General features: G+C 38.4%; 1 protein-coding gene across 4 annotated transcripts in view; it reads left to right on the top strand.

Annotated features, from left to right (window-relative positions):
- Pde1c (phosphodiesterase 1C) overlaps positions 1 to 13570 on the top strand; it is a 782675-nt gene that overhangs the window by 759218 nt on the left and 9887 nt on the right. For all 4 annotated transcript variants that reach the window (XM_045135620.1, XM_045135623.1, XM_045135627.1 and 1 more), the window contains one exon: positions 4103 to 4171. In XM_045135620.1, the coding sequence (XP_044991555.1) occupies positions 4103 to 4171 (69 nt within the window). The remainder of the gene's footprint in view (positions 1 to 4102; positions 4172 to 13570) is intronic.

Raw genomic sequence — 13570 nt, 5'->3', positions numbered from 1 at the left:
AACACTGATGTACTTCACAGCTTATTGAAAACTTTCACACAAGTATTCTTACTCTTGGTCCTTATCATGTCCTGAAATTGATATTTTTAAACTTTAATACATGAGGGAAATGGCAAAGTCTTGGTTTATTCTTTTGTTTACTCATTTATGAAGCATTTGAGATTTGTAAGAGTTCATAAATTGAATATATATATTCATTTAAATATTTTATTTACCTGAGAGAGGGGGAACACAGAGAGAGAATGGGCATGTCAGGGTCTCCAGCCACTGTAAACAAATTCCAGGTGCATGTGCCACTTTGTACATCTGGCATACATGGGATCTGGGGAGTCAAACATGGATCTTTCAGGTTTCATAGGCAGGTGCCTTAATGCTAAGCCATCTCTCCATCCACAAATATATTTTAAATAAAGAAAGTAGAGTAAAACCAGAAGCATGATGTAGAGTTAGTAAACCAACCATGGCAGGTGTTCTGAAGGGCAATGGGGTATCTTCACTTCTCAGCATTAACTGTATCTGAATTTCCTGGAAGCCCAAATAAATATAGACAGAAATCACCTAAAAATTTGTATCATCCATGAAAACATGCGTACAAAGCACACTAGTTCAGGAAAAAAAAAAGAAAAAGAAAAAAAGCCTTCCGTTCTGATGGCTCAAAGCATCTTCACTGAGTTATTTCCTTCCCAAGTGCCCTGACACCCTGAGTGAAGGGCTCAGATGTCTGTGTATGGCACCATGGTCTGAAAGGCAGAGTAAAAACTTCTAAAAGGATATGGACGCCAAGTCCTCAGGGGAACAGCTTCTCCATGTAGACTTTTACATAAATCCAAGAGCCTTTTTTAGTTTGTCTCCAGTTGTTTCCTGAATGATACAGTGCAACATAGTTGGGAAGCTAAACTTGTACCTATGTTGTCTGACTCCACTTCTGATGTTTTCCCTCAGAAGAAAGTATGGGGGAGGTGAAGAGTTTTAGAAACTGAAGTTTAGAATGGAACTTTGAGTAGCATTATAGTGACTTTGGTATCTGTGTAGTGGAAAATGATGTCAGGAATACATTTCCAGTGAATTGGGAGCCAGTGGGAGGCTGACTCATGACTATGGGTGCATGACTGGCTGTACTTCCCTGGTAGGACTGCTGACTCAGCACCAAACCATTCCCACTGGTCTATAGTGCTTTCACAAGTTCTGGAAAAATTATAAAAAGCCTTGTTTTGTTCCCCTCTGTCCACTACCTGCTTGTGACACATAATTGTGAGAGGCTGGTGAGAATGGTGTCAGTCCTTCTGGATATATTGGGCATTTTACTAATCAATAATAACAGCATTTCTAGAAGAGCTTGCATATCTGCTTTTTCACTGTCCCAAGGCCCAGAGACCCTTTCTTTGTGTCTCCAAAGAAGATGCCTAAGGGGTTCAAATCTGCCTCTAGGAAGAGCATGAAGCTCAAGCTTTTGGGAGACCACAGTATACAGGTTTTTGTTTGATGGTTGTATAGGTTTGTTTGTTTTAATTTCACCAAGAATTCCTATGAAGTAACCTGACAGAATAAATGTTTCCACAGTTAATAACTAAAAAGCTTACAGATACAGTGCTTTGTAACTTTTCATGTCCCATGAGGGTGAGATTAAATTGGGTCTCCCAACTTCACAAGATCACCCTCTGAAAGCAGAGTGCTCTATTCTCACTAGATAGGTGAGAAGGAAATTTCTCTTCTCCCTTTTCTCCTCTCTGCTTTTCTCCCCTTTCTTCCTCTTCCCTTTCCTTTCTTTTATATTTCCTGTCTCTATATCTTTTTGAGTGGCTAAATGTTGAATCCAGGGCTTTCTGCAATCCAGCAAGAAGGAAGGTAAGGAAGCTCAGCTGCTCAAGACTGCCAAGACTGCTTGAGGTCAGAATGTCGGGACATTGATGAACTGGGAAGCTCCAAGGCATCTCCTCTAGAAATGCTGCCTCCCTATGCTAGCCTGGGCCTAAGACTCTGGTTTTGGTTTTCTCTTTTGCTAAAATAGTTGTTCTATATATGGTCAGGATGCTGTACTTGAAGGGAAAGGTAGATAATGGTATAAAGAAGTAAAAGTCATGGAAAATTATTTCTGTAGGTTGGGACTTTCTCCTTCCTTAGTAACTGAGTTTTCCTCTAGATCCTATAAAATGGGAATACACTTGAGATCAAAAAAAAAAAAAAAAAAAAAGAACATACATTCCTTTCATGTCAGGTTAATGTAGTGCAAAGGGCATGGTAACTATATGATATGTGATAGTGACTATCACCAGTGACCAAGCAATCATATTGGAAAACACATTTTTGAAAAATTTAGATCTCTATATGTGAGGAAAACCTAGCTGCGACATCTGTTACCCTGTTAATTACCAGGGATGACTCAGCTGATCTGGCTGAATATGTGGATGTCTTCTTCCTCCCTTACACTCTCTAGGTACCCTCCAGGAAGCTCCATGTCCAGTGGACAAGGACCATCCCAAATAGAGGTGGGCTATTCTTTGACTATGGGTGCATGACTGGCTGTACTTCCCTGGTAGGACTGCTGACCACGCTTTCAGGAAACCTTAACTGGTTCTGTCTCCTCCTAGAAGTGGTTCTCCGCTGAGGCCATTAGTTACTGTGAAGACACTAGGCTGTTGTAATTGTGCAGAAGACACTTTAGATTGTCATAACTAGGGATTTAATCATGACATCTAGTGAATAGATAGCTGGATTGCTGCCAAGCCTCCCACAGTGCACAGAATAGCTCCCACCATAAAAAATGTATATGGCTCAAATGATGCTACTAAGAATTCTGTACAACAAGCCAAAGGTTTTGTGAGCAGAAAGATAAACACACTGATTTATTAGTGTTCCACAGTGCAGGTAGGTTCCAGTGGAGCAGGAAGGACTCTAAACCATAAGATCAGAGGCATGGATTTGCATCATAGTAGTGCCCCCACTCATAGATGATTTGTACTCCTTCCTGCTTTGTAGCATTCACTGGACACTTTTGTGTAGGACACTGTATGAAAAGAGATTCACTGGGTACTTTGCATAGAAAACAATGTGAATAATGTCCACCAGGCACTTTGTGTACGATAGAAAGTGACCAGAACCACTGGGCACTTTGGTTAGAATATGGAGGGAATAGTCTCACTAGATGCTTTGTGGAGGATATAATATGGAAGCTGCCCTTTCATTCTCTTATGATCCAGGAAATAGTGAACAAATTTTTTTTTAATTGCCATATGTTGGGAAATTCCATAATCCCATTAACCTATCCAACTGTCAGGAGCTTGGCTCACTAGAATCCTTGGATATATAGTTGTTACTACCCTTATTTTTCAGATGACTAATCAAGCCTTAGAGAGACTCTTAAATGACTCAAAATAGGTCCACTATCAGGGAAAATCTATAGCTAAAGTACAGTCAAAATCTCTGATTGGGGCTGGAGAGATGGCTTAGTGGTTAAGAGCTTGCCTGTGAAGCCTAAGGACCCCAGTTCGAGGCTCGGTTCCCCAGGTCCCACGTTAGCCAGATGCACAAGGGGGCGCATGCGTCTGGAGTTCGTTTGCAGAGGCTGGAAGCCCTGGCGCGCCCATTCTCTCTCTCTCCCTCTATCTGTCTTTCTCTCTGTGTCTGTCACTCTCAAATAAATAAAAAATGAACAAAATATTAAAAAAAAAATCTCTGATTGATCTCTTCTAAATCCAGAACTGTGCCTTTCCCAGGGAACTTTCTACCATGGATTCATATTAGAACCATATGGTGGGGATTTAAAATACCACTTCTGGGCTGGAGCCCACTATAGAACACAGCAAATAGAATCTCTTGGAACTTAATACTTGGAAAGCCTCTCTGGTGATGGAGGTGTAGCCTGTCAAGGAGCATTTGCATTCAGCATGCCAACCTCTGAGCCAAGAATACTAAGCATTATCATTCACACAAAAGCAGAATCTGGCTTTCTGGCTACTCTGAAACCCCACCCAACCTTCTTTACTTGTTTCTTTCATACCCAAGCTTTTGGATCATTGCAAACATTTTAGATGAACATTTACTGGGTCCAAAATGTCTCTCACCAATTCTCCTTTTCCTCACCCTCCTTTTTTTCTCCTCACAGGTACAAAGAAGCATTCCCATGACTTACCAGCGCCCAGCACAAACTCCACAAGTCGCCTCACTTTTCCAGGTGTGTAAATGGCATTGTGTCATTCTCTTAGTGACTACAAACAATGAAAATGGACAGCTTTACAAAAGTTGAGCTCAGCAGTTGTTATACTGAGACTCTGCCCCTTTATTTATCTAGTCAGATCTACTTTATCAGAGATTTGTCTTTGTTGTTCACATCTGAGAGTTTCTTCCACAAGAGGTTACAAAGATTCCTTAGTTTAATCCCATTACTTCCACTCACCAGAGGGCAGACTAGAATCATGCTCTTTTCTGACCAGGCATAGAAGCATCTGCCTATGAGAGGCAGAAGGTAGATGGTACAAAGGAAAGAGAAACAGACAGATAGACTTGAGTTCAGATTCCAGCTTTGTCATGTTCAAAAGTTTAAACCTAATTTGTAGTCCTTTTTTCATAGAATTTTGTTTTTCTTACATCTATCTGCCTCCTCTGTCTGATAAGGACTAGAGCTGATGCTTATAAACTTAGCACAGTACCTACACACATAGTTACTATATCATAGCTAATGACATAGCTAGTTCCTACTATTGAGAAAATGAGCATATATATGTCCAGCTCCATTTGGCATATACTAGGAAAATGTGAAGTACTCACAAGGATCATCTGTAGTTGCTAAGTAGTGGAAGGAGCACCTGTTAGTCATTCTGTGAGTATGTATAGATTTTCACTCCTTACAACAATTTTGTAGTAGAACTTGGAAAAACACATCTGTATTGAGGGATTGAAAGGTTATAAAAGGTAAACATAGTCATTAGATAGTAGCCAGGTGTGGTGGTGCACACCTTTAATCCCAAAACTCGGGAGGCAATGAGTTTGAGGCCAATGTGGTACTACGTAATGAATTCTAGATCAGCCTGGGCTACAGCAAGACCCTACCTTAAAAAATTAAATAATAAATTATTATAGGAAGGAAAATTGTTGCTGATAATGCTACCTGTTGAAGATAACCTGTCAGGTTTTATTAAGTAATTTTTTCTTGCATTCATGTTATACGTTTTTCTCTCTTTTGAAATTTACTCTTACATTGAAAGATTTTTCTCTATGTTAATAGGTTAACAAATATTTCAGTAATTGGTTAGTATCTATTATTACATCACAGTTTATTTTCATGTGCAATGAAAATTTGTCATTTGTGTACTTGGCATTTTTATTATCATAAATAATGTTACATTCCTGTCCATAAATCTGAGTCTGTAAGTATGGAGTTGGACTATAGGCATAAAGGTGTGTGTGTGTGTACATGCGCATGCACACAATCAGGTAATTGGCAGTAATTCAGTATTCAGTACTATTAATTTATAACTTTACTTTGAATTTTCTTATTTGTTGGCATTGCTAAATGTTAATTTTCATAGCTCACTACTTTGATTAAAAAATAACATCTTATCCATAGTGTATTTGCCTTAATCTTTTTACAAAGTCTACTTTCTAATGTTAATTCACTTTTTAGATTTCTGCTTTGCAGAATTATATTTCATCCATTCTGAGAAGCACATTGTTTTACATTTTAACCTCTCTGAATTTAGGATGGTTATATTTTCATAACAGATAATTTGTGATGTTAAATTAGTAGCATTAAAAAATATTTATTTATGTGTTTACATGAATATGTACACACCATAGCCTCTTGCTGCTCTGTCTCTTGGCATCTGGTTTAAATGAGTGGTTTAGGAATTGAACCTTGGCCAGCAGTCATTTCAAGCAAGTGACTTGAACTGCTGAGCCATCTTCCCAGCCCCAGTAGCGTATTTTGTTTGCCTATACATGAAATAATAATTCACTTTCCAATTAGTGGCATTTTAGGCAGACACTGATTATCCTATTCAACTTCAGGTTTATAGCTGTACCCAAGCCCAACTGCTGGATTCTGTCAATGTCTGTACTTTGAGTTTTCTTGCCTTTTCAACTGCCTACAACTAATTTCCATTGACTTCCTTTGGCTAATTTCTCTTTGCAGATCCCTACAAATCACCAAGCTGGAATTAATATTGCATGACAGTATTTGCTTTAAAGAGCCTTACCTGTTGATAAGTGGATTTCTTTTTCCACAGTGGAAGCTATCTTGTTCCTTCCTGACCCCAGCTGCCAAATTGACAGATAGATGCTCATTAATGTTCATTAGGCTGGAACAAGTCATGTGTGAGTGAGCACTCTAGAAATTAGTTTATGACTACACAGAAATTAACCATTCTCAGGAAAAGGCTCAATTTAAAGTTTGGATTTGCTTCAACCATACTGACTTTTCTTTCAAGCAGTGAATGTACTCTGACCCCCAGTGCCTGGAAGTCACTCTTACCATTTCCCTGCACTGGTATGGTACTGTTAAGACTTCAAAACATTAGGAAAAAGCCAGCTTTACATCAGCAGCTCTCACGGGCAGTGATCATACCTGCTTATTCTCAGACCAGGTGAGACCTCTGAGGTCATCCTGGCCATCACAGCCATCTTGTGTTTATCCTGACTTTGGTAGTTTAAAAGTGACCCCTTAAGATCCAAATTCTGACTTTTTCCAACATCTCTGGTGTAGAATAGATGATTCTCAAAACCTCTACCATAGCTGTCTGCACTGTCTAGCAGATGCCCACTTTATTGCTAATTACAATGCCCTGCTCTCAGCACCCCTTCCACCTCAGGAAGGAGTATACACATTGCCTCCTTCTCACTGAAATATAGCTGGTACTGCTCATAACTCCACTTCAGAGGAGCTTTTGCTAATATTACAACCATGCTAGAGATAATTTTAAACTATCACTATAAATAGCAGCTTTTATAGCATTTAATGATGTATTAAGTTGAACAGAACTAGTCAGAGACTTTAAGGACTTTAAGGACTGCACATCAGCTGCAGGCTATTCCACTCAGCCATTAAGAAATGAGAACACATGGGCTGGAGAGATTGTTCAGTGGTTAAGGCACTTGCCTGAAAGGCCCAATGACCTCAGTTTGATTCTATAGTACCTATATGAAGCAAGATAGATGCACAAAGTGGCACATTTGTCTGGAGTTTGTTTGTAGTGGCTAGAGACACTGGTATGCCCATCCCCCCTCAAATAAACAAAGTTAATTATTTCATAAACAATGATAACATCTGTTGTGAATCCTTGCCAAGACAGTCTAGGTTGGAGGTTCATTATTCCATTTTAATTCTCGTTCCAAACACACACAAAGATGGATATGATAAAACAAGCACTTAATAAAAATATCTTCAGAGGCAGTGCTAGAAATGAATAGCTCCAGGAACCATAAATAAAAGTGACTTTTGGGCTGGAGAGATGGCTTAATGGTTAAGCGCTTGCCTGTGAAGCCTAAGGACCCCGGTTCGAGGCTTGGTTCCCCAGGTCCCACGTTAGCCAGATGCACAAGGGGGCGCACGCATCTGGAGTTTGTTTGCAGAGGCTGGAAGCCCTGGCGCGCCCATTCTCTCTCTCTCCCTCTATCTGTCTTTCTCTCTGTGTCTGTCACTCTCAAATAAATAAATAAAAAATTAAAAAAAAATAAAAGTGACTTCTACACACAGTGCTCCTTGTCAGGAGTGCACAGCTCCAGGGGAATCCATGCATGGGATGATCCCAGATGGAAGGATACACAGAGTAAACATTGGTAGACACCAATTGCAATGCAGAGTTCTATATTCCAGTCACAGGGAATGTGTTCACAAGCACACTCCATATACTGATCTCATCCATACTTGGGTATATAGGCAAACTCTATACAATTATTTCATCTGCATAAGGGGTGCTGAATCCTGGTTATAATAATAAGCAAGTTTCAGCCATCTGTATGCTCAGCCAGAGGTTAAGCCTATAAAAGGTATTTGCCCCTACACTCCTGACACCACTGGACTCAAGCCAGCAGATAACTGTGTTCTAATCGTGACAGGGGACTGTCAGGCAAGAGCAAAAGGGAAGAAGAGTGCTACAGAGTCACACCCACTCACATATAGGGACTAAGTCTGAATACAGGGGATGGATGAAAAGGCTATAATCACTGCTATTGGCCTGTGATTTGGAGCTGTTGGAGAGATGGAATGACATCAATCCAGCTTTTCTACCAGACCCAACCAGCTTTGGATTTGGATCTACAGTCTCTCCAATATGATTGTAGGGCTTTAGAAACAAAGGGTCATCGTAAGCCCTGGCTCTGATGTAGCCGTTTAAGGGATCAGGTCAAAATAATTATGAACTCTAGACAACACTAGGAACTGAGGGTTGGGTGGAGGATAAGGTAGGAGGAAGAACAAAATACCAAAATTCCAGACATAATAAAAGAAGCAATAGGTAAATTAAATACAAAATTAAAGAAAAGTGCACCTGGGAGGTGGCATGTGCCTTTAAGCCCAGCACTATGGAGGCAGAAGTAGGAGGATTGCTATGAGTTCAAGGCCAGCCTTGAACTACAGAGTGAATTCTAGGTCAGCCTGTGCTAGAGTGAAACCCTACCTAAAACAAAAACAAACAAACAAACAAGTGTATCCAATAATACTACCAGCAGAGTGAAAGTCAACTCATAGACTGGGAGAGAAGATTTATAATCACATATCTGATTAGGAGTTAATGCCCAGAATCTGTAATTAACTTCAAAAACAGAACAACAAAAACTGAACAGCTCAACCTCCAAATGGACAAAAGATAAAATAAGACAGTTCTCCAGAGATCAACAAATGACCAATAAGTATATAACCAGATGTTTAATTGACACTGTAGGTCATAAAATATTAATCAAAACTATAGTGTAATCCCTCTTCAAATGCACTAAGACAGCTAGAATTTTTAAAAGATGAATCATACCTGAAGGTAACAATATGAAAAAAAAATAACCCTAACCCTTTTTGGTGGGAATGTAAAATGGTATAACCACTTTAGAAAAGTTTGGCAGTTTCTTTATAAAGTTAAATGTAGCCAAATGTGGTGGTACATATTATTAATCTCAGTACTTGGAAGGCATAGGAAGGAAGATCATTCATTAGACAGCAACACAGCCTATATAGTAAGCCTGATGTCAGCTTAGGCTACATAGAGAAACCCTGGTTTCCAAAAAAAAAAGAGAGGGAGCTAGAAAGATGACTCAGCAGTTAAGACACTTGCTTGCAATGCCTAACATCCCAAGTGTTATTCTCTAGTACCCACATAAAGCCAGATGCACAAAGTATTGCATGCATCAGAAGTTCATTTGCAATGGCTAAAGGCCCTGGCACACCTCTCTTTCTTTCTTTCTTTCTTTCTTTCTTTCCTTCTTTCTTTCTTTCTTTCTTTCTTTCTTTCTTTCTTTCTTTCTTTCCTTCTTTCTTTTACCTTCTTCCTTCCTTCCTTCCTCCCTTCCTTCCTTCCTTCCTTTATTCTTTTTTCTCTCATCTTCTTTCTTTATTTCTTTCTATATGTGGACTTGAAGAGATTGCTCAACAGTTAGGGTGCTTGCCTAAAGTCTAATGATCTGGGTTCAGTTCCTCAGTACCCATACAAGGCCAGATGCACAAAGTGGCACATGTATCCAGAGTTTGTTTACAGTGGCTGGAGACCCTGGCATGTCCATTCTCTTTGTTTGTTTCTCTTCTATCTTTCTCTGCTTTCAAATAAGAAATAAATATTTAAAATAAATAAATATTTGTTAAAAAAAAACAAAAGTTTAATGTATAGTGGTCATATGACCCAGCAATTCCTCTTCTAGACTAATGTATAAGAGAATTGAAGGCAGCTATTCATGTAAAATCTTCTTCAAAAGTGTCCACAACAGCATTTTGCATAGTAGCTCAAACAGAGACAAACTAATTTCCAAGACTGATGAACTTATGAATAACATGAAATATCTCCTTTGAAAAAATGAAATGCTAATACATTCCAGAACATGGGTGAACTTGAAAACATTCTTGTTCAGAAGAAAACAGATACAAAAAGATATGTGTCAAATGATTCCACTTATATAAGATATCCACAATAGGCTAATTCATAGATACATAGAGTAGGTCAGTGGTTATCAAAGACTAGGGAGAGAGGAGAATGGGGCCTGACTTTTTAAGAGTATATTCAGGAAATTGATAGTGGGAATGATTACAATACTTGGTGAAATACTAAAATCATGGAGAAGGACACCTCTAGCAGGTAAACTCTATGTTGAGTAAGTTATAATACAATAAAATAATTTTTAAAAAAAACATGGAAGATAGAAAACTTACTATGTCTTGGGAATCCAAGGCCTAGAAAGAGTCACAGGAAAGCAACATTTCAACAGATGGGTGATGATTTACCTGTCATGAAGAAAAATGGGCTCTTTGGTGGCATATTGACCTCAAGTGTCAGACTTAAATAAAATCAAATGCACTCCTAAAGCATAGTAGAAAATTTTTCGAAAGTCATCTCACAGTGGGGTAAGTCTTAAATGCTGTGAAAAACTAGTCATGTTCAGGGAAGCCACAAGTAGTCAGGTGACAATCAAAGGCCATCAAAATTCCTCCACAACAGTTGATTGAATGAAACACTAGCAGAAGGCAATGAAGATATTTTGTACATGGCTAAATAGTGCAATTACCAGTTATGAGTGGAGGAAACCGAAAACATTTTCAGGTACACAGTGACTTAATTGCCACTCATGTGCCATTGCTAGAAAGTACTAAGGGGAAAAGGGAAGTAAGCATGACTCAGCATGAAGGTGTGAGAAACAAGAATTAACTGAGTACTCAAGTCAGTCAACATGTTGATAAATTTGGGTATGTAATGGCCACAGAAAGAATGATGTCCAGTTTTTGTATTACAGTAAGAAAGAAACTATATATTGAAAGAAAGATATTGCAATATGAAGTTGAGAAGTACTAAGATCTATTTTATCTTTGGGTAATTTGCAGTTTTTTTTAACTTTTTAACACAAAATCATCAATAAAATATAACCTATAACATTACTATGAACTACTGAACTCTTGTGCCCTGTCCCATTTCTTTGTGTTGAAAACTGATCCCCAAAATAATCTGTTTGGAACTGGTTATGTCATGAAGGTAGAGTCCTCATGATTGTGATTAGAGCCTTCATAAAGGAGACCCCAGAGAATGAGTTATTTCTATTTTCATAGACAAGGATACGTCATGGAGTAGGCAGTCTACACTGAAAAAAAAAGGGAGCACCCTTATCAGAACTAGGTAGTGCTGGTGTGTAGGTCTTAGGCTTCAGAGTTACAACCTGGAGAAAAACTGATTTCTGTTGTTGATAAGCAATCTAGTCAGTCCCTTTGTTAAAACAGTTGAGTAGAACAAGCATGTGAATCATCAAATGAACAACAAACATAAGGGAAAATAAGGCAACAGATAATAAGGAATATAAACACAAAACAAATTAGATTGTATCAATAAGTCTAAAATATAAAGCAGCATTAATCAAAAATGGTTTAAAGTTGCTTTTAAAATACATAGATTAGAGAGAACAGTATAGCTAGGCAGTTAAAGATGCTTGATTACAAAGCTTGTTGACCCACATTTGATTCCCCAGCAACTATGGAAAGCTGGACACAGAGTAGCACGTGTCTGACAGCAAGAGACCCATGCATACACAAAAAAACTAAAATTAATTAACAATAACAACCAACAAAATCCAGCTTCCAAGAGATACACCTTAAAGAAAATGCTTATAGGTTTGTAAATGTATTGCAAAATTACATGCAAAGCTACAAAGCTAGTGCTTTGAAGAACATCTATATAGAATTCAGTTAGACAAATGAGTCACAGATACCTAATCAGCTTCCTATTTATGGTTGTTTGCTGCAGTTGCAGAACAAGCAGTGCCCAACATAATGTTGAATAAGCAGAGTAAGTCACAGCAAAATATACGACATCTGACACAATTTATATGATTTTTTTTTAATTCAGAAATATTGGATAGTTTATGTTTGCAAATGTATTAATTTTATGCATACACACATAATAAGTATCAAATTTTAGATGTATTTTTGGGGAGAGAAGAGAAATAACATATAGGAGGAATACTAAGTAATTAAGTAGTCCTACTTGTGTAACTTAATCTTTTATTTTTATTTGTTTATTTGAAAACAACAGACAGAGAGAAAGAGGAAGATATAGAGAGAATGGGTGCACCAGGATCTCCAGCCACTGCAAACGAAATCCAGACACACACGCCCCTTTGTGCATCTGGCTAACATGGGTCCTGGATAATCAAACCTTGAACCATTGTCCTTAGGCTTCACAGGCAAACACTTAACTGCTAAGCCATCTCTCCAGCCCATGTTACTTAATCTTTTTAAACTAGTTTTGTGAAAATAGGAAAACAAAGATCTTGTTCAGCTACTCTGAGAGTATAGGCACTTGTTACATTAGTTCTTATACTTTTCTGTATGTTTAAAGCATTTCATGTTAAATAATTTTCAATGAAAAATTGGTGGCTGTTTTGTAAGCCACTTTTCATTTTATTTCATTCATATTGATTATTTAACATACATTTCTAAGAACTTTGATGTTTGCCTTTTCTAATCTATGAATACATTGGATGTTGTAATATGAGGATTTAGATCTAAAAATAAAATCCTCTATTAGTAACATGTCTCAATCCAGAAGCCACTAGTGATCACTTCATTAAAGGACTGCTTGTATGGTTGATGAAATGGGGCCATCCTCCAGCTTCAGTACCAGCAAACTGCTTGAAGGACATCACCTTTACCACATGGCTCTTATATCAGAAAGTAATAACGTCCATAGCTATTTTTTTTAGAGCAAACTTCATCAATTGGCCCATGGGATTTGTTAACCCAGTGGAGCTCTATGGGTGGGGTCATCAATGATTGTGAGCTGGGAAAATGCCAACTCTGGCTAGAGGCACAGATCAGAGTTCCACCACCACTACCACCACTACCAGTCTTGACTGCTAATGATCCAGGGCAGTTACTCACCTTTGAGCAGCTCCTCAGGGTGCCTCGCCCTCCTGAAGTGATCTGAGTTGAAAAGGTACAGTACCATAATCCTTTGCTGATGCACATGTGGTTGCCTGCTCCTTCCTCTGTGCCATTGCTGGCAGGCATAGTAGTCCAGGTAGATGCAGCCCTGCTTCTAAACTCTGCTATGTGCTGTAGAAAGTTTGTGTGTTAGTTGTCAACTGCTGTCAATGACATTCTTGTGTCTTATTGTAGGAGACTATGGATAAAACATCCATCCAGAAGCTTCCTTAGAAGAGATCTGACCAACTCTGAGGTCTGAAGACATTATACAAAGTTTATATTTCCTTTACAAAAACAATCTACATTGGTTGTAAGTTACTAAGTTACTGAGTGAGTTACTGAGCTTCAAGCAAGGTGACTTCTTATGTTTCAAATTCAGCTTTTTAAAAAGACAAAAATATTTTTATATGTCTTTCAAACTCACTGATGTAGGATTTTGGGGTCTAGGAAGGAATTAAATTCTATAAAGATGTA

The sequence above is a fragment of the Jaculus jaculus genome, chromosome 16, assembly GCF_020740685.1.
Source record: "Jaculus jaculus isolate mJacJac1 chromosome 16, mJacJac1.mat.Y.cur, whole genome shotgun sequence".
Lineage (NCBI taxonomy): Eukaryota > Metazoa > Chordata > Mammalia > Rodentia > Dipodidae > Jaculus > Jaculus jaculus.
This window is presented reverse-complemented; position numbering and strand designations above follow the sequence as displayed.